The 19746-nt window shown below is 46.4% G+C and overlaps 1 protein-coding gene across 2 annotated transcripts in view; it reads right to left on the minus strand.

Moving 5' to 3' along the window:
* Nucleotides 1-306: 306 nt before the first annotated feature.
* SSR1 (signal sequence receptor subunit 1) overlaps nt 307-19746 on the minus strand; it is a 45166-nt gene continuing 25726 nt past the window's right edge. For both annotated transcript variants that reach the window (XM_034961407.3, XM_063605138.1), the window contains one exon: nt 307-1155. In XM_034961407.3, coding sequence (XP_034817298.1) covers nt 1131-1155 — 25 coding nt within the window. In that variant the 3' untranslated portion in view covers nt 307-1130. The remainder of the gene's footprint in view (nt 1156-19746) is intronic.

A 19746-nucleotide genomic window follows, 5' to 3' on the forward strand; every position in this document is an offset into this window, starting at 1 on the left:
CGCCCTCTCCTGTGTTCGCCTCAGATGCAGTGCACCTCTGCTCCTGTTGCCTCCCAGGTCCCCTGTGTCCTTCTTACCTTCACCTTTTTCCAAAATCCCCACTCCCATTCTCAAAGGCTCAGCTCAAAGATCTCCTCCTCCTGAAGCCTCTCGCCCCCTCCCCACTCCCACCCACCACCCCCAATATGTTCTTGCTGCAAGTCCATAATATTAGTTATGGGCCCAGCTAGTGTGAAGACAGGCAGTGGCTGTCTTACTCAGCTGTGACTCCCCAGAGCCTGGCACTCAGCAAGAGATTCATACTTATTTGTAGGCCTTTCAATTCAATTTATTTCAGTCTAATCTGATTCAGGGCAATTCAACTCCACTCACGTCAGCACAAGGAAAGAGCGCCCTGGAGCTCACAGTGGGCACCAGCACACAGACAGTGGCCTCAGGCAGCCCGGCTGGAAGGAGCCCACTGGTCTCACAGGCGTAACCCGTGTTTGCAGGCATAACTCGTGCACACATGTGGCACTGCTCGGCCTGGGCACCGAGCGCTCCCCGTGCCTCAGGTCCCTCCAGACATGCCCCCTCCACCGCCCCTCCTGAGGACGCTCATCTTTGAAAATGTCCTAAGACGGAACTGGAAGCTCTAAGGTACGCGTTGCAACCATCACATGGCAGGGGCTGGTGGGCTTGACGCAGAGCCCCCTGTCTTCTGGCCTCATTCACCATCAGTGTAGTGGGTGGGGACAGCTGACCCAAGGGCCCTACTGCATGGGTCGCACGGTTCAGCCAGTCCTTGCTGGCGGGACCTGCATCCCCATCCTACTGGCTGGCAGAGTAGGACTGGTTTCCTGGGACATCTCCACCCAGAAACAGCACACGACAGCTGTTATTCATCAGCCACAAAGCCCTAGTGACACAGCCATGCCCAGCGGTGACTTCCCAGAGCCATCCGGCGGAGGGCCCGGTTGAACAGGCGGCTGCTGTCCTAAGTTTCACAAATTGCAAAACGATGCAGAAAAGATGGCCGGGTCTCCAGGAGCGGCTGTGCTGGGGGATGTCCTGAAGCAGCCACGGCGGAAGCGCTGGCCTTGCACCTGGAGACTGCGAGGCGCCCGAGCTGCAGGAGCGGCCCGATGTCATCAGTGCATCTCCCTCCTCCTGCGTCTGAAAGAGCAAAGGGAGACAGTGACCTCCTGAGAGGCTTCCAGACGCCCCGCCAGGCACTTCCCTACTGGTGCATGAAGTGTGTGGCTGGACAGAGGCAGCAGGGCAGGGGGCCCAAGACTCTCTGCTGCTCTGTCCAGGCCAAATAGTTCCCACAATCAAAGACCCAGAGACTCTCCCCTCACACCCATCCACCCTCCCATGAAGAAACACATGGAAAAATCTAGGATGGGGTTCCAAGTTTCTAAAACTGGTCCATTCTGTGATTCCCCAAAGGAAGGATAAATATCATGCTTTTTACTTGGGATTTGATCAGAGTTTCATGCTTTCAGTGAGAATCTGGCATAAAAAGAAACCCCAACATTTAGCCATGCTTCACGAGTAAAACAGTGAAAACCACACACAAAGACCTATCTGGAGAGATTTGGAGGTTTCTGCTTTGTAACTCAATCAGCTCCGAAATCTCACTCATTCTTTCATTCACTCAAGAAATCTTAATATATTAAGTGCCTACTATGTGCCAGGCCCATAGGAGCTGGGGCACCATCGTGAGCAAGATGAGGTCCCCTGAGCCTTGCAGTCGAGCGGGGGAAGAGACACACACCAAGATGGCTTGGTCAGTGCAGGCGAGGCACTGTACCCAGGACTCAGGTGAGGGAACAGACACCTACCCTAACTGTGGGTGCCTGGAGGGGTCTACGCAAGCTTTCTTAGAAGAGGGGTCATGAATACGGAGGTTGTAAAAAATAAATAAGACCCCACCATTCCCAAGTCATCAGTATCCACATCACCAGTAACGGGGCCAACCCAGCAGCACCATGTGGTCCTTGAGATGCTGAGCTGGGAAGGCCAGAGCATTGCTGCAGGGCTGTTCTTGCCAAAAAGGCGGAATCTGAATCTAATCCAGAGGAAGGATCACACAAACTCTCCCTGGGGTACTCTCTGCAAAACAACTAGCCTGTGCTCTTTAAAAATGCCAGGGACGCTGAAAGAGAGGCTGTTCCAGAACAAAGGAAACCAAGACATGACAACTAAACATACTGCGTGATCCCAAACCAGGAAAAAAAATAGCCATCAAGAGGATTGCTGAGACAATTAGTGAAATCTGAGCACAGCCTGTAGTTTAGAAACCATTACAAAAATGTTAAATTTCCTGACTTTTATAACTGTAGTTTAGTTATGTAAGAGAATGTTTGGGCCGGGTACGGTGGCTCACGCCTGTAATCCCAGCATTTTGGGAGGCCGAGGCGGGTGGATCACCTGAGGTCGGGAGTTTGAGACCAGCCTGACCAACATGGAGAAATCCCATCTCTACTAAAAGTACAAAATTAGCCGGGTGTGATGGCGCATGCCTGTAATCCCAGCTACGGGAGGCTGAGGCAGGAGAATTGCTTGAACCTGGGAGGCGGAGGTTGCGGTGAGCCGAGATCACGCCACTGCACTCCAGCCTGGACAACAAGAGCAAAACTGTCTCTGGAAAAAAAAAAAAAGAATGTTTGTTCTTAGGAGGTAAACACTGGTGTATTTGGGGGAAAGGGGAAATAGTATATCTGCAATTCACTCCCAGAGAGCTCAGAAAAATATACATATGGTGGGTGTGTGCATTTGTATATGGTGAAATGCTAACCACGATCTGGGTGAAGGTGAAGGGTATAGGGAATTTCTTTATACTATTTTGTAACTTTTGTGTAAGTTTGAAGGTGGCAGAGAGTCTGGGAGAGAGGGCAGCCTGTGCAGGCAGGAGGTGGCACCAGTGTGGTGTGCACAGGGAATGAGCTGCTGGGCTGGAGTACAAATTCACAGCAGGACCAGTGAGACAGAAGGGCCAAAGGGCAGGCAGAGGCTAATGGTGGAGAACTTTGTCCTGATGGTTGCGGGAACCTTTAGAAGGTTTCCAGCAGGAGAGAGCACAGGGTCAGAATGCTGTTTGACAATGACCACAGAAGCAGCTCAGGTGGTGGGCTGGAAGGGGACCAGACTGGCAGCTGGGAGAGTGGGGCAGGGCTCTCATAGCACTGCAGCCAAAGGCTGGCACCACACCCACACGGGGCAGCACACGGGAACCAAGAGCTTGCCACACATTCCCAAGGCCCAGAGCAGGGCAGGGCCGCAGAAGAGCTGGATATAAAAGACTGTTAAGAGGCAGGAGGATGGAGGGGGTCTGCAGAAAGGGAGTTTCTTCTGGAAGCGATGGCACCAACCGAGACAGGAAATACTGCAGGAAAAAGTGGTTTGGGGGCTGGGCGCGGTGTCTCACGCCTGTAATCCCAACACTTTGGGAGTCTGTGGCGGGTGGATCACCTGAGGTCGGGAATTCGAGACCAGCCTGACCAACATGGAGAAACCCTGTCTTTCCTGAAAACATAAAAAATTAGCCAGGCATAGTGGTGCATGCCTGTAATCCCAGCTACTCGGGAGGCTGAGGCGGGAGAATCGCTTGAACCCGGGAGGTGGAGGTTTTGGTGAGCCAAGATCGCACCACTGCATTCCAGCCTGGGCAACAAGAGCAAAACTCTGTCTCCAGAAAAAAAAAGAAAAGTGGTTTAGGGAAGGAAAATGATCAGTCCCCATATGGAGTTCCAGGTGCCTCTGGAATACGGGTGTTTGGCTGGGTCTGCCGCTCGCTGGAGAGAGTGGGGGCACTCCTGGGGCCAGCCTACCCACGTCCAGATCCTGGCTGCCTTTCTCACTAGCTGGGCGGCCTTACCGTTCTATACCTCAATTTGCTCAGCTCTAAAATGGTGATATCATAACCTGTCTCAGATAGAGAACGGGATGAGTGAACACAAGTCAAATGCTCTCAGAAAGAGAACGGGATGAGTGAACACAAGTCAAATGCTCTCAGAGAACGGGATGAGTGAACACAAGTCAAATGCTCTCAGATAGAGAACGGTATGAGTGAACACAAGTCAAATACTCTCAGATAGAGAACGGGATGAGTGAACACAAGTCAAATGCTCTCAGATAGAGAACGGGATGAGTGAACACAAGTCAAATGCTCTCAGAGAACGGGATGAGTGAACACAAGTCAAATGCTCTCAGAGAATGGGATGAGTGAACACAAGTCAAATGCTCTCAGATAGAGAACGGGATGAGTGAACACAAGTCAAATGCTCTCAGATAGAGAACGGGATGAGTGAACACAAGTCAAATGCTCTCAGATAGAGAACGGGATGAGTGAACACAAGTCAGATACTCTCAGGTAGAGAACGGTATGAGTGAACACAAGTCAGATGCTCTCAGATAGAGAACGGTATAAGTGAACACAAGTCAGATGCTCTCAGAGAACGGTATGAGTGAACACAAGTCAGATGCTCTCAGATAGAGAACGGTATGAGTGAACACAAGTCAGATGCTCTCAGATAGAGAACGGTATGAGTGAACACAAGTCAGATGCTCTCAGATAGAGAACGGTATGAGAGAACACAAGTCAGATGCTCTCGGGTAGAGAACGGTATGAGTGAACACAAGTCAGATGCTCTCAGAGAACGGTATGAGTGAACACAAGTCAGATGCTCTCAGAGAACGGTATGAGTGAACACAAGTCAGATGCTCTCAGATAGAGAACGGTATGAGTGAACACAAGTCAGATGCTCTCAGAGAACAGTATGAGTGAACACAAGTCAGATGCTCTCAGATAGAGAATGGTATGAGTGAACACAAGTCAGATGCTCTCAGATAGAGAACGGTATGACTGAACACAAGTCAAATGCTCTCAGAGAACGGTATGAGTGAACACAAGTCAGATGCTCTCGGGTAGAGAACGGTATGAGTGAACACAAGTCAGATGCTCTCAGAGAACGGTATGAGTGAACACAAGTCAGATGCTCTCAGATAGAGAACGGTATGCGTGAACACAAGTCAGATGCTCTCAGATAGAAAACGGTATGAGTGAACACAAGTCAGATGCTCTCAGAGAACGGGATGAGTGAACACAAGTCAAATGTCCTCAGATAGAGGACGGTATGAGTGAACACAAGTCAAATGCTCTCAGAGAACGGGATGAGTGAACACAAGTCAAATGCTCTCAGAGAACGGGATGAGTGAGCACAAGTCAAATGCTCTCAGAGAACGGGATGAGTGAACACAAGTCAAATGCTCTCAGAGAATGGGATGAGTGAACACAAGTCAAATGCTCTCAGATAGAGAACGGGATGAGTGAACACAAGTCAAATGCTCTCAGAGAACGGGATGAGTGAACACAAGTCAGATGCTCTCAGATAGAGAATGGTATGAGTGAACACAAGTCAAATGCTCTCAGATAGAGAAAGGTATGAGTGAACACAAGTCAGATGCTCTCAGATAGAGAACGGGATGAGTGAACACAAGTCAAATGTCCTCAGATAGAGAACGGTATGAGTGAACACAAGTCAAATGCTCTCAGAGAACGGGATGAGTGAACACAAGTCAAATGCTCTCAGATAGAGAACGGTATGAGTGAACACAAGTCAGATGCTCTCAGATAGAGAACGGGATGAGTGAACACAAGTCAAATGCTCTCAGAGAATGGGATGAGTGAACACAAGTGAAATGCTCTCAGATAGAGAACGGGATGAGTGAACACAAGTCAAATGCTCTCAGATAGAGAACGGTATGAGTGAACACAAGTCAGATGCTCTCAGAGAACGGGATGAGTGAACACAAGTCAAATGCTCTCAGATAGAGAACGGGATGAGTGAACACAAGTCAGATGCTCTCAGAGAACGGGATGAGTGAACACAAGTCAGATGCTCTCAGATAGAGAACGGGATGAGTGAACACAAGTCAAATGCTCTCAGATAGAGAACGGGATGAGTGAACACAAGTCAAATGCTCTCAGATAGAGAACGGGACGAGTGAACACAAGTCAAATGCTTTGAGGGTCCCAGGTCAGAGCTAAGTGCTCAGTAAGGGGCAGCAGCCCCCACCCATTTCAGGTGACCTTGCAGCTATGAAACAAAGGGTGAGAAGTATCAGGAAGGGGGCACGGAACACGGCCGGGCAGCAGGAGCCTCATCAGACACAGGCTCCCCCCGCCCTCGGCGTGCTGGTGCCAGCCTGCCACATGGCTGCTTAGGGACGTTGTGGCTGTCAGCCACAGCTTGCCCTGGATAACGGTGTGCAGCACGCTTGTGGGAAAACCAGCAGCACTTGTTAAAATACAGACTCCTGGGCCCCAGCCCAGTGTTAGAGCCTCCCTGGGGATGGCATCCTGAACCTTGCACTTCAAGGAAGCCCCACCCTTTACCCCCAGTCTCGGGGCACTTTGCAAGTGCCGCAGAGCAGGAAGGAATTGCTGAAGTAACGTGTTTTGGAGGGAGAGAGCTTATGGCCATCATTTCCATCTTTTATCTCAGGTCATCACTTGGACCCTTTAATTTACATAATTCAATAGAATCTGTAAGGTTTCAAGGAGCCAGACAATTATCTTAATAAAGGCAGTGTTTCCTTGAAAACAAAATTGCTCTATGGAAATATATATATATATATATATATATATATATATATATATATATATATTTTTTTTTTTTTTTTTTAAGACAGAGTCTCGCTCTGTCGCCCAGGCTGGAGTGCAGTGGCTCAATCTTGGCTCACTGCAACCTCCACCTCCCAGGTTCAAGCAATTCTCCTTCTTCAGGCTCCCGAGTAGCTGAGATTACAGGCGCGTGCCACCATGCCCAGCTAATTTTTGTATTTTTAGTAGAGACGGGGTTTCACCATGTTGGCCAGGCTAGTCTCAAACTCCTGACCTCATGATCTGCCTGCCTCGGCCTCCCAAAGTGCTGGGATTAAGAGCCACCGCGCCCGGCCCCGGAATATAGTTTTGAAAAGACCCATGTAGGTTGCAGGACGTTTTCCCTTGGCCTGGATAACATGATTGTTCACAAAGAAACAAGTGATAGCTCTCTTCAAACACATAAAGGGCTGTTGTAAGGGACAGAAGGCAGATTTTTTTTTTCTAAGAAGATCTGCAGAGCAGAAGTACGACATCAACAGGGAAGTTGATTTGGGTTCAAGGAGGAACTAGTATTTGAGCTGTCCAAAGACAGGCCACCTGGCCAGGTAGAGGTGTTCATACAGGTGGTTAGAGAAGAGGGTCCTGCATTGGGCAAAGAGCTGGACTAGATGACTCTTAAGATTCTTTCCAACTCGAACATTAAGTAGATGAGAGGCCTCTACCAGAAGTTCACAGGGAGGAATAAGTTGCTGATAGTGGTTTTCAGTTGGCTGACAAATAAACATGGCTTATGTAATGAATAAATAAATATTCTTAGTGGTGAAAATTTGAAGGCTACTCTATGCCAGGCATTGGGATCAGCTTTTTCTTAACATGTAGAACCTTTAAAAAGTAAAACCCTTGACATACAGCAAGGACTTTATTAATATTCCTAGGATAACTAATAACTGTAGTTACTATTATCCCCATTTTGTATATGAAGAGACAGGCTGAGACAAGTGACTTGCCCAAGGTAATCTAGCCACTGAGTGGGTAAGTTTTGATTCAAACAAGGGCTAATTCCAACAGCTATTTTTTTAATACATAAAAAACTAATTTTAAATTTTTTTGTAGAGATGGGGTCTTACTATATTGCCCAGGCTGGTCTCGAACTCCTCACCTCAAGTGATCCTCCTGCCTCGGCCTCCCAAAGTGCTGGGATTACAGGCTAGGATTACTGTTGGAGCTACCGTGCCTGGCCTCCAACAGCTATTAACCATCATACTATACTACTGACTGTCCAGCAACTGAAAATATTTGATTTGTTCATCTGAAGTCATCCTGTGTGTATACGTGTATGGACATGACAGAGGCAAAGTCGACAGGTGGCCAGCTTTGTCTGTCCTCAAAGACTGCTCCTTTGGGAGGCAAGCTGCAGCACATGTTGGGCGTGGTCAGGCAGCTCTACAGATGACCGACGGGCTTGTCTCACAGCATTCATCTTTCTACCAACACAAACCATTCAAATTACTTAAAAAATCCGAGATTATTTCACTGATGTCTTAGCAAAAGCAGCATTTTTCATTTTCATTTTAATTCTGGGGTAGGGGTGGAGCACAGGCTGTTAGGCTGGTTGGAGTAGGGGGTTTGCTTTAGGAGAGAATGATTCCTAACAGTCTTGTCTTCTTCCCAGGCTTCTCCAGCTTTCTGGCAATACCAAGGGGCAGACCTGGGAATGGGTTGTTCAGTCACCGCTGTACCGCCCATGAGCAGCAGAGGGCAGCAAAACACACTCATCGGACGGGCATCAAGGGAGCCTGGGGATAACCAGGTATGCTTTAACATGTTTTCACATCATTTAGGGAACTCTTGCAGAGGAGAAATACTACAGATTTAAAATTATGAAACCAAAAAAACCACAGACATGAGTAACTATTTATTCCCTTATGAGAAACTTAGAACTGGGCATGGTGGTTCACACCTGTAATCCCAGCACTTTGGGAGGCCGAGTTGGGAGAATCACCTGAGGCCATGAGTTCGAGACCAGCCTGGGCAGCACGGCGAGACCCTGTCTCTACTAAAAATTCAAAAAAAATTAGCTGGGCATGGGGGCATGTGACTGTAATCACAGCTACTTGGGTGGCTGAGGAACAAGAATCCCTCGAACCTGGGAAGCGGGGGTTGCAGTGAGCTGAGATGGCGCCACAGTACTCCACTCCAGCCTCGGCAACAGAGCGAGGCTCTGACTCAAAAAACATAGAAGTGGGCCGGGCGCGGTGGCTCACACCTGAAATCCCAGCACTTTGGGAGGGTGAGGCGGGTGGATCACGAGGTCAGGAGATCGAGACCAGCCTGTCTAACACGGTGAAACCCCGTCTCTACTAAAAATATAAAAAATTAGCTGGGCGTGGTGGCTGGCGCCTGTAGTCCCAGCTACTCAGGAGGCTGAGGCAGGAGAATGGCCGGAACCCTGGAGGCAGAGCTTGCAGTGAGCCGAGATCGTGCCACTGCACTCCAGCCTGGGTGACAGAGCGAGACTCCGTCTCAAAAAAAAAACAAAACACAAAAATTAGCCAGGGGTAGTGGCACCTGCCTGCAGTCCCAGCTACTCGGGAGGCTGAGGCAGAAGAATTGCTTGAACCTGGGAGGCGGAGGTTGCAGTGAGCCAAGACTGTGCCACTGCACTCCAGTCTGGGTGACAGAGCAAGACTCCATCTCAAAAAAGAAACAAACATACAAACAAACAAAACCATAGAAGTATACTTTTACAAATTCTTTTTTAAAAACACATACGTATAATTTAAAACACAGATGGGGGTCTCACTCTGTCAACCAGGCTGGTCTCAAAATCTTGGGCTCAAGTCATCCTCCCGCCTTGGCCTCCAAAGTGCTGGGATTACAGGCGTGAGCCACTGTGCCCAGCCAACTTTTACAAATTCTCTTCTTTTTTTTGGAGACGGAGTCTCACTCTGTCACCCAGGGTGAAGTGCAGTGGCACACTCTCGGCTCACTACAACCTCCACCTCCTGAGTTCAAGCAATTTTCCTGCCTCAGCCTCCCAAGCAGCTGGGACTATAGGCGCCCACCACCATGCCTGGCTAATTTTTGCATATTTAGTAGAGACGGGGTTTCACCATGTTGGCCAGGCTGGTCTCAAACTCCTAACCTCAGGTGATCCACCTGCCTTGGCCTCCCAAAGTGCTGGGATTACAAGTATGAGCAACTGTGCCCAGCCTCCTTTTACAAATTCTTAAAGACACAGCTAGTCTCCTGACGTGAGGCACTACTCAAAGGGAGCTTGAACAAATAGTTTTCCTTTGGTCTCTTTCCTCACGGGGTTCGTGTGGCAGCTTTGTGCGCCTGTGATATGTTACGGAGTTGTTTCCACTGGGAATTTGGTAACTTTGTCATTATGCGTTTAAGGAGAAAATAGTTAAGATTACAATTCACTCAATTTAGGAACCAACTTTTTATTTTGAAGCTACAGCTGTGATCTATTGTTTCACTTCCCTTTATGGAACTCACCTAATGGAATTTCACAGAAACCATCTATAGCAACGCCTATGCACTTGCTTGCCAGTTTCCGTTAAGTTTTTGTTTTAGTAAATGCTTCCTGGTTTGAGCTGCAATGTACAACCAAGATGCCATTTCAACTTCTCAAGGTGGAGCAGTCTGATCCATAACCCTGCAAGTTCCCAGCCAGAGATGCACGCATTTGTGAACAGGACACACAAACCTGTGTCCAGCTCTGCCACTTAACGGTTGTGGAATTCCTGGCAAGTTAATTTAACCTGTGTTCAATTTCCTTATTTGCAAAATGGAGATACACCTACTTCACAGTGTGATAAATAATTCACATGAAACACCTACCACGTGTGTCAGGTCCTGTTTTAAGACTTGGTGAGCTGGTGACAAAATTCTTGCTGTCATAAGCTTACATTCACAAGGGGTGACGGGCAATGGAAGGACAAGGTAACTTCTGTGTGTGTGTGTGTGTGTGTGTGAGAGAGAGAGAGAGAGAGAGTCTGTCTCGCTCTGTCGCCCAGGCTGAGAGACAGAGAGACTTGCTCTGTCGCCCAGGCTGCAGTGCAGTGGCATGATCTCGGCTCACTGCAACCTCTGCCTCCCGGGTTCAAGTGATTCTCCTGCCTCAGCTTTCCAAGTAGCTGGGATTACAGGTGCGCGCCACACCGGGCTAATTTTTGTATTTTTAGTAGACACAGGGTTTCACCATGTTGGCCAGGTTGGTCTCGAACTCCTGACCTCAAGTGATCTGCCCACCTCAGCCTCCCAAAGTGCTGGGATTACAGGTGTGAGCCACTGCGGCCAGCCCAAGGTAACTTCTGATAGTGGTGAAGATAATGAGAACAGAGCAGGGTGTGTGGGGCCTTCCATGAGGGGAATTTTCAGGAAGACTAAGAGCAGGGAAGATGGGGGCTGAGACCTGGGCAGAGGGGATTACTGCCAAGGCCCTGATCCTGGACAAGCCTGGCAGGGTAGAAGATGAGGAGGTGGCTGGCCAGGAAGCCTGGAGGGCAGCACAGGAAGGGGCAAGGCAGGGAGGGCGAGATACTGGAGAGCCCTGCAGGCAGTGGTGGAGCACTTGTGCTCACCTAGATGCCAGTGGAAGCCAGAGGAGAGTTTCCAGAAGAGAAGAGTCAGGATCTGATAGAGTGGCTTGGACTCTTGTGGGCATAAAGCCCGAGAGGCAAGGGGGTGGGGCAGGAGTGGCTGCACTGAGCACTGGCCTGGCACCAACTCGGCAGCAGAGAGGAGCTCATGTTTTTACAAACAGCAAAGAGAAAGGCTGAGTCCCTGAAAAGGAGAAATACTTTCAAGGGTTTTCTATTAAGAATCTCTCTTGGGGCCGGGTGCGGTGGCTCACGCCTGTAATCCCAGCACTTTGTGGGGCCAAGGTGGGCAGATCACGAGGTCAGGAGATGGAGACCATCCTGGCTAACACGGTGAAACCCCGTCTCTACTAAAAATACAAAAAAATTAGCCGGGTGTGGTGGCGGGCACCTGTAGTCCCAGCTACTCGGGAGGCTGAGACAGGAGAATGGGGTGAACCCGGGAGGCAGAGCTTGCAGTGAACCGAGATCACGCCACTGCACTCCAGCCTGGACGACAGAGCAAGACTCCGTGTCAAAAAAACAAAAACAAAAAAAGACTCTATCTTGGGCTGGGCGCGGTGACTCACACCTGTAATCCCAGCACTTTGGGAGGCCTAGGCAGGTGGATCATCTGAGGTTGGGAGTTCGAAACCAGCCTGACCAACATGGTGAAACCCTGTCTCTATTAAAAATACAAAAATTAGCTGGGCGTGGTGGCACATTCCTGTAATACCAGCTACTAAGGAAGCTGAGGCAGGATAATCGCTTGAACCCGGGAGGCGGAGGTTGCAGTGAGCCAAGATTGCGCCATTGCACTCCAGCTGCGCAACAGAGTGAGACACTGTTTAAAAAAAAAAAAAAAAATCTTGATTTTCTTTCACTATGTAGTGACAATGCATCCAAGTTTTAAAAAGTGGCTCCGTTTCTTTTGGGGCCACAAATAAGCTATCCACAACCACTGGAGTTATTATACTCACTGTAGGAGGCTCAGATAAATTTCACATTTGCATTTATTGCTTCCATTATAAAATATAGGCTCATTACAAACATTCTGAAGAAGAAAAAAAAAGTCCACTATCCTAACCAAAAACGGCTTTAGCATTTTGGTGTATTTCTCTTCAGACTTTGGATTAATCCAAAGTTTAATACTGAATGTTTCAAGCATTGCAGAGAAGACGTAATGCTGGTTCTTACTGCCCTAATATATTTTTTCCTAACTCCCCAAGCTTGTTATGCTCTAGTATTTTTTATTCTTCAAAGCATTTTTTCCTCTCAGCAGAAAAAGCTAAAAACATTATTATCTGGTAACAAAGACTGATTCTCCAGAGTTTGCACAGCCTCTAATTAAAAGTTACTTTTTCTATGAAGAACACTTTAATTCTACTGCTTAGAATACAATCTTGAAGGGAAAGAAATCTTAGGTGCTACTGACTTACTGGGTGGGTATACAGATGAGAAAATTACATCAAGGATCCATCTCGGCTTCCTTAGAAATGTTTAATAAGCGATCAGAGTATGCAGTCTGTGCAATTATTGGGAATGGAAACTCAGTATGGGAGTGTGGGTGGGGTAGACCTTACTTACTCGTATACCTGCGTGAGGGGGAGTGTCTTTATGATCATCATCTGAAAAGCCAACTAGCTGACAGCCCAACAGTGCCTGTAAAACCAATCTTAAATCACCTTTATTCTAAAACATCACTGAAATGTCTAAAAATGTGTGAACTTTTTTTTTTTGAGACGGAAGCACCCAGGCTGAAGTGCAGTGGCGTGATCTCAGCTTACTGCAACCTCTGCCTCCCGGGTTCAAGTGATTCTCCTGCCTCAGCCTCCTGAGTAGCTGGGATTACAGGCGCGTGCCACCACGCCCAGCTAATTTTTGTATTTTTAGTAGAGACGAGGTTTCACCATATTGGTCAAGGTAGTCTTGAACTCCTGACCTTGTGATCCATCCACCTCAGCCTCCCAAAGTGCTGGGATTACAGGCGTGAGCCACCGTGCCCGGCCAAACTTTTAAATAATTTCCAGGAGGACATTCCGATCAAAATTGTGTTTTTTTTCTTTTCTTTTTTTGCTTCTATTTTGGATTCCTCGTGCGTCTTGAGACCAAGCAGGAATACGCACTGGAACTTTAGAAAACATTTCATGTTGCACACAAATACTTTCATGATCAGCTTTAATTTAAGGGACATGTAAATAAAAAGATGCATTTGACAGGACAGCAGACTAGTTCAAGCAGGAGGTTAGACCAGTAACAACAACCAAGAAAGCAAAGTGCTCGTTTCCATCTTGGCTTTACCACACTTACAAACTGATACCCAAATAACAGAAATGTTTCTCAAAGCTGCACAAGAATTTTAAGGATTCATGACCCCACTTTCATTAAATAGTCCCAGAAGATAGCTAAATAACATTTTCAGATAGAACCTCACACTGCATAAGTTTCATAACAAACAAACCTAAGATATCCTGACAGAAATCACACTGAGTTTGCAAGCACTAGAACTCAAATAGAAGACCCAAGACCTCCGGCAATAAATTAGAAAATATGAACAGAAATATTTTAAACCACAAGTATTTCATCCCAACTGAATTCCAATTTCTCCAATGTTCTCTGAGTTGTTAGATTTCAAAGTGAAGAGAACTGAAATCTCTTTTTATTCATAGCAGAGCCAAAACTGGAAGTCACTTATTAAATACCTATGTACAAAACACCATACTTGGGGCTCTATGCGATTTCAGGTTGGATAAACGAGTCATGTTGAATGACAAAAAGTTAGACTGGGAGATTTACGGAGAGAAGCAAGCACCTGTGATTTGTTGGTTTGGCGTTACAATAAACACTGTAAGTGAAAATGAGTCACAGGCAGTTAGAATGGCGTTAAGGAAACCATTTAGGTCTAAAAATCAGGACTGAAGTGATCAACAGTTAACAGATGAAGCCATGAGAACTGGCACGCTCTGGAAAGGCTGGTGCAGAGAGCAGGATGGTGAGCCTGAGTGAGCTTGGAGTTAGTCAACAGATTCCTCAACAGAAAAGGAGTGAGGAGCAGGGTCAAGGAAATGAAGGTGAATTTGGGGGGTGGTGGTCAATGGGTTAAACACACAAGTTGAGGCCGAGGAACTGAGGCTGAAGAAGGTTCTGGCAAGTGGAGAACCATGAGATCCTGACAGAGCAGGCTTTTGTGGGCAGAAGCCATGTTAGAAGAAGAGCTGAAGGAAAGCTGAAAACCTGGCGACGAAAAGGAAGCCAAGAACATAGGAGATATTTTGACAAAACGGAAAAACAACAGAACAGGAAGTGAGGCAGGCGAACCACAGAGATGGAAGCCAGGAGGTGTCCAATTAGACGGGCACAGGAGAAAAACAGCCAGAGACCGAGAAAACGGCGGGAAGGAAAGGTTCCATCTGGAGAGAAAAGCCTCTCAAGACTGGAAGGGACAGGAGCTGGTGACCGTGAAGCAGTTCAGACTCAGCTCTGAGCCCCCTGTGTGGGCCACAAGCGGCACTGCAAAGTCCTCGCTGTAGAGAGAAGACCACAGATGCACACAGACGGGGTTATCCCTTGAAACCAGATCCGGGAAGCCATCAGTCAAAAAGCCTGTGTGGTCACAGATGCTTACTGTTGGTTCCTGAAATGAGTATTTCTAGGCAGGGGGCTTCAGTATAAACCAGATGTGTGCTAGCTGGGTGGACTTCAAGTAAGGAGTCGAGACAAAACACTTAGAGTGACCTTTTGGCCACTGCTGTGTCTGCAGGCTCAGCCTGCTCTAGATCTGATTCCCACAGTGGAGGGACAAAGGGCCAGCAGCTTGTAGGACCAAATGAGAAAAATACATAATCATTATGTTTTAGCCAGAAAAAGGCAACTTGATTATGAACTGGATGACATATCAAATGCAAGGCCTTAAAATGCATTCACTCTAATGAACTGCTCTGTAGAATTCAAGGGAATGAAATCCGCTTCTCATACATACCGAGGACCAACTGCTTTGAATCTTCCACTGTGGATGATGGCAACCGGTCCTTTTAGGAGAGCCATTTTCCAGACAGTCTTGTCTTTATTTCTTTATTTTTTCATTGTTAGTAGCTTTTACTTATTATTTATGTACTTATTTTTTGAGACAGTCTCACTCTGTCACCCAGGCTGGAGTGCAGTGGTGCAACCTTGACTCACTGCAACCTCCTCCTCCTGGGTTCAAGTGATTCTCCTGCCTCAGCCTCGTGAGTAGCTGGGATTACAGGCGTGCACCACCACGCTCGGCTAATTTTTTTTGTTCTTTTTTGAGATGGAGTCTCGTTCTGTCTCCCAGGCTGGAGTGCAGTGGCACGATCTCAGCTCACCACCATCTCCACCTCCCAGGTTTAAGCAATTCTCCTGCCTCAGCCTCCCAAGTAGCTGGGATTACAGGCATGCACCACCACACCTGGCTAATTTTTGTATTTTTAGTAGAGGCGAGGTTTCACTATGTTCGCCAGGATGGTCTCGAACTCCTGACCTCAGGTGTTCTGCCCACCTTGGCCTCCCAAAGTGTTGGGATTACAGGCGTGAGCCACCGTGCCCGGCCTTTTTGTATTTTTTAGTAGAGATGGGGTTTCACCATGTTGGCCAGGCTGGTCTTGAACTCCTGACCTAAAGTGATCCACCCACCTCAGCCTCCCAAAGTGCTGGAATTACAGGAGTGAGCCACCGTGCCCTGCCCAGTCTTTATACATGAAGCTTGACTCTGGACTGTGATAGCAGAAACAAATACAGGCAGTGCCTCAGAGAATACAAAATATCAAGCAAATCCTAAGTGTTGAAGCTAGAACCCAGGTGCGTGCACTCTGCATTACTGAGAATGTGCTCCCTGCCAAAAGGCTCCTACCCTATTCCAACCAAGCCGGAAACGGCAACAGACCAAACGTGAGGAGTGAGTGCCTCTGTGCTCCTTGAGGCTGTTTCATTACAGATAACAAGGTTACCTAGGGCAGTTGTGAAGATGAAATGAGGATGTGTGTGGAAGGGCAGAGCAGATGCTGGATGTTCTCCATCTGAACACTACTCTTGACCACAGTATTTCTCATTCTCCTTTCTGAAATGCCTCTAGGCCTTAAGCGCCTATTTCTATAAATGTTGGGTGATCAGACCAATAAGGTTTCTGAAAAAACTGTTCAGAAATAGACTAATTTTCTTTGGGTGGTTCAGTCTGATGCTGAAATAAATTGCAAGATGATTTTTAAAAATAACATGAACCCCAACAGCTTCACTGAGAAATACGGAGCCTCTTCAAACGTGTTTTTAAAAAGAACTGGATGTGCAGGTGTAAGAAAGAGATTTATTACAAAACAAAAACTCCCCTTGCCAGCCTTATTACTCTGGTTCATCATTAAAATCCAGTGCTAGCCATATTACATGCCCATCTTAAAACTTTTATCCTTTAGTTACAAAAAGAATACTATTTAGCTTACATATTCAGAATTTACCTACTACCCCACCATATCAAAGTCCATAAGGTACCATATACTCTTCCCCGCCCCATGCTTCATGGGATGTTATTACAGTATGGTGCTTTACAGCGAAAATGAGAGCAGTCACTTAAGCGGCTTACTGAGACCCAGGCAATGTTCTAAGCAGCTACACACAGTAATTCCTAACAACCTTAGGAGGCAGGCACCAAAAGCTGAAGCATCATACAACTTGCCTCCAACTAAGAGGGGATCTGGGGTTCAAACCCAGGCAGCCTGACATGAGCGTTTCCTTTTTTTTTTTTTCTCTTTTGCTAAGTAAAAACTAGGTTTAAGGGAAGAATCATTTATAGTAACACTGAATTAAGTAAGGGTTTGTAGGTCACAGAATCAGACTATTTAGGGCTGACACTTCAAGCATATCTCAATTAACAAAAAAGCACACTGAGACTCCAAGGATGAACTGCCTTTGCTTAGTGGCCAGGGCACTGTCAAGACCCAGATGTCTCCTAATTCCCATGCTAGCACACCATACCACCCCTTTGTTCAACCTCACAGAATTGCCAATACTAGCGTATCACCAGGAATACTTACGAACCATACTAACTCACATGGAAGAATGGCAAATGAAAACTGGCCCACATTTTCTTGTTCCTTCTTCAAAGAGTAATAGGGTTCTACCTAATTGTGAACTAGAAGCTGGGGATGAAAAACAAGCCAGATACAGAGCTCACAGTCCAGAAGGAGATGTCAACAAGATGACAGGCTGCCATGGGTACTGACAGAAGTCTACATAAGGGACAGCAGGGGAACAAAAAAAGGCACAGTCAAAACATCTTTGACTGCAATTTGGAGACTTTAAACAAGGATTATCCTTTCTACAGGCATACTGAATTTTCTTTTTAATGCCTCACTGTGCCTATTAAGCAAAATCCGTAATACAACACACCAGACAGAAGCCTTACCCTGTGAGCCGGGCGCAGTGGCTCACGCCTGTAAGCCTGACACTTTGTGAGGCCAAGGTGGGTGAATCACTTGAGCTCAGGAGTTCGAGACCAGCCTGGCAACATGGTGAAACCCCGTCTCTACCAAAAATAAAACAAAAACATTAGCCAGGCCTGTGGTGTGCGCCTGTGGTCCCAAATACTTGGAAAGCTGAAGCAGGAGAATCGCTTGAGCCCAAGAGGCGGAGGCTGCCGTGAGCTGAGATCATGCCACTGCATTCCAGCCTGGGCAATACAGTGAGACCCCATGTCAAAAAAAAAAAAGAAAAAGAAAAAAGATAAAAGCAGCTTTACCCTGTAATCTTAGTTCTAGTACTATCTGGTTCTATAACCCAAGAGCAGATACTTCACTCTCACCTTTAACGTGAAGATTTATCTTTCAATCCTTTAGAGCTTGAAAATGCAATCAACCCATGAAAATGTTTTTAAAGACCATGATTCTGTTCATCAAGGAGACATTTAAAGGTATGTCATTAACAGAAATTTAAAAGGGTATTGTGGGTAACTGAATTATCATGGATACAATACAGCAAGTATATATGGTATATTCATTACTGAGATAATTTGAACTTTCCATATTCAATATGGAACCTTGAGCAAGCTACTTAAATTCAGGTTTTGTCTATTCCATCTACAAAATGGGAACAGTATCACCTTCCTTCAGTGAGCTGTCGTAAAGGTGTGTGATATGATGACTAGAAAACAAACAGAACACAGCACGTGATTGATGTTTAATAAATGAGTTCCCTTCCCACTTTCTTAAAATGCAGCAAAGTGGTACCCAAACCTAAGAGCTATTATCCCTAAATTTCAAAATCTAAAAAAAAACCCTTAGAACCTCAGATGATATAATTAACATAAAAGCCCAGGTTTTTGTATAAATGAAAAGGGATAAAAATTCATACAAAATCCATTAGTAACATTCATAAGCACCCGAAATAAATTATTTAGATGTTTGCAAGTCAGCTGCAAGGTGTTCTTCCTCCTCAAATATCCTCTAAGGATGAGCTTATAGACAGATTAACTTAACAACGAAACCTAACATTCCACCAGTAAGAATCTTGTTTGTGTGTGAAGCTGCTTTTTACTAAGTTGGAGGTAAGAGTTCAAAGTAGAGTTTTACTTAAGAAAATTGGGGCAAACATTGATTTTAGTTCTACAGCTATAAAATGATGCCATTCAAAAAGTGAACAGTGGGCCGGGCACAGTGGCTCACGCCTGTAATCCCAGCACACTTTGGGAGGCCAAGGCGGGCGTATCACCTGTGGTCAGGAGTTCAAGACCAGCCTGGCCAAATGGCGAAACCCCGTCTCTACTAAAAATGCAAAAATTAGGCAGGTGCGGTGACGGGCGCCTGTAATCCAAGCTACTCAGGAGGCTGAGACAGGGAGAACTGCTTGAACCCAGGAGGCAGAAGTTGCAGTGAGCCGAGATCGCACCACTGCACTCCAGCCTGGGTGACACAGAGACTCCGTCTCAGGGGGCAAAAAAAAAAAAAAAAGTACTATGGAAGTACTTAAGTACATCTGAAAATGTTTTTAAATTTAAACATCTAATTTAGGAACTAAAATACAGGGTCTAGTCTTGGCAAGAGATGGTATGTGTCACTGAGTTTAAAAAAATTATTTCAGTATTCAAATGCACAAACCAAGTCAATTTTCCTTCATATCAAGGGTATGGATATCATTGTACAAGATGAATGCTATATATGAGGCTCGCCTATTACTATATTGATCTACTGTACCTGGAAAATAACACATCATTAAGTAAAGGTGGCAATGTTACATTACCACCATTTACTTCTCCCCAGCACAGCCATGATACAGTTCTAGGCTGATGTGCTACAAATGCACTTTTAAGGCAGTAGTTCTTCCATATTTTTTAAGGTCTAAATTTGCCCTTTCCTCTTATCAAAATCACATTTTCTGAAGTTACTTGAAGTTAAAAACCTTATTACTATCAAGTGAAGCTTCTTTTCTTCTGATTTCTACTTTACTCCTTCCCTGAGGCTTCTACTTCTGAGGTCCCATTTCCTTTTCCTCTCCTGGGACAATGCTTTAGAGGGCAGATTAGCCCTGAAAGTCACCAGCTATGTAAGACCATGAAGTAAA

The sequence above is a fragment of the Pan paniscus genome, chromosome 5, assembly GCF_029289425.2.
Source record: "Pan paniscus chromosome 5, NHGRI_mPanPan1-v2.0_pri, whole genome shotgun sequence".
NCBI lineage: Eukaryota > Metazoa > Chordata > Mammalia > Primates > Hominidae > Pan > Pan paniscus.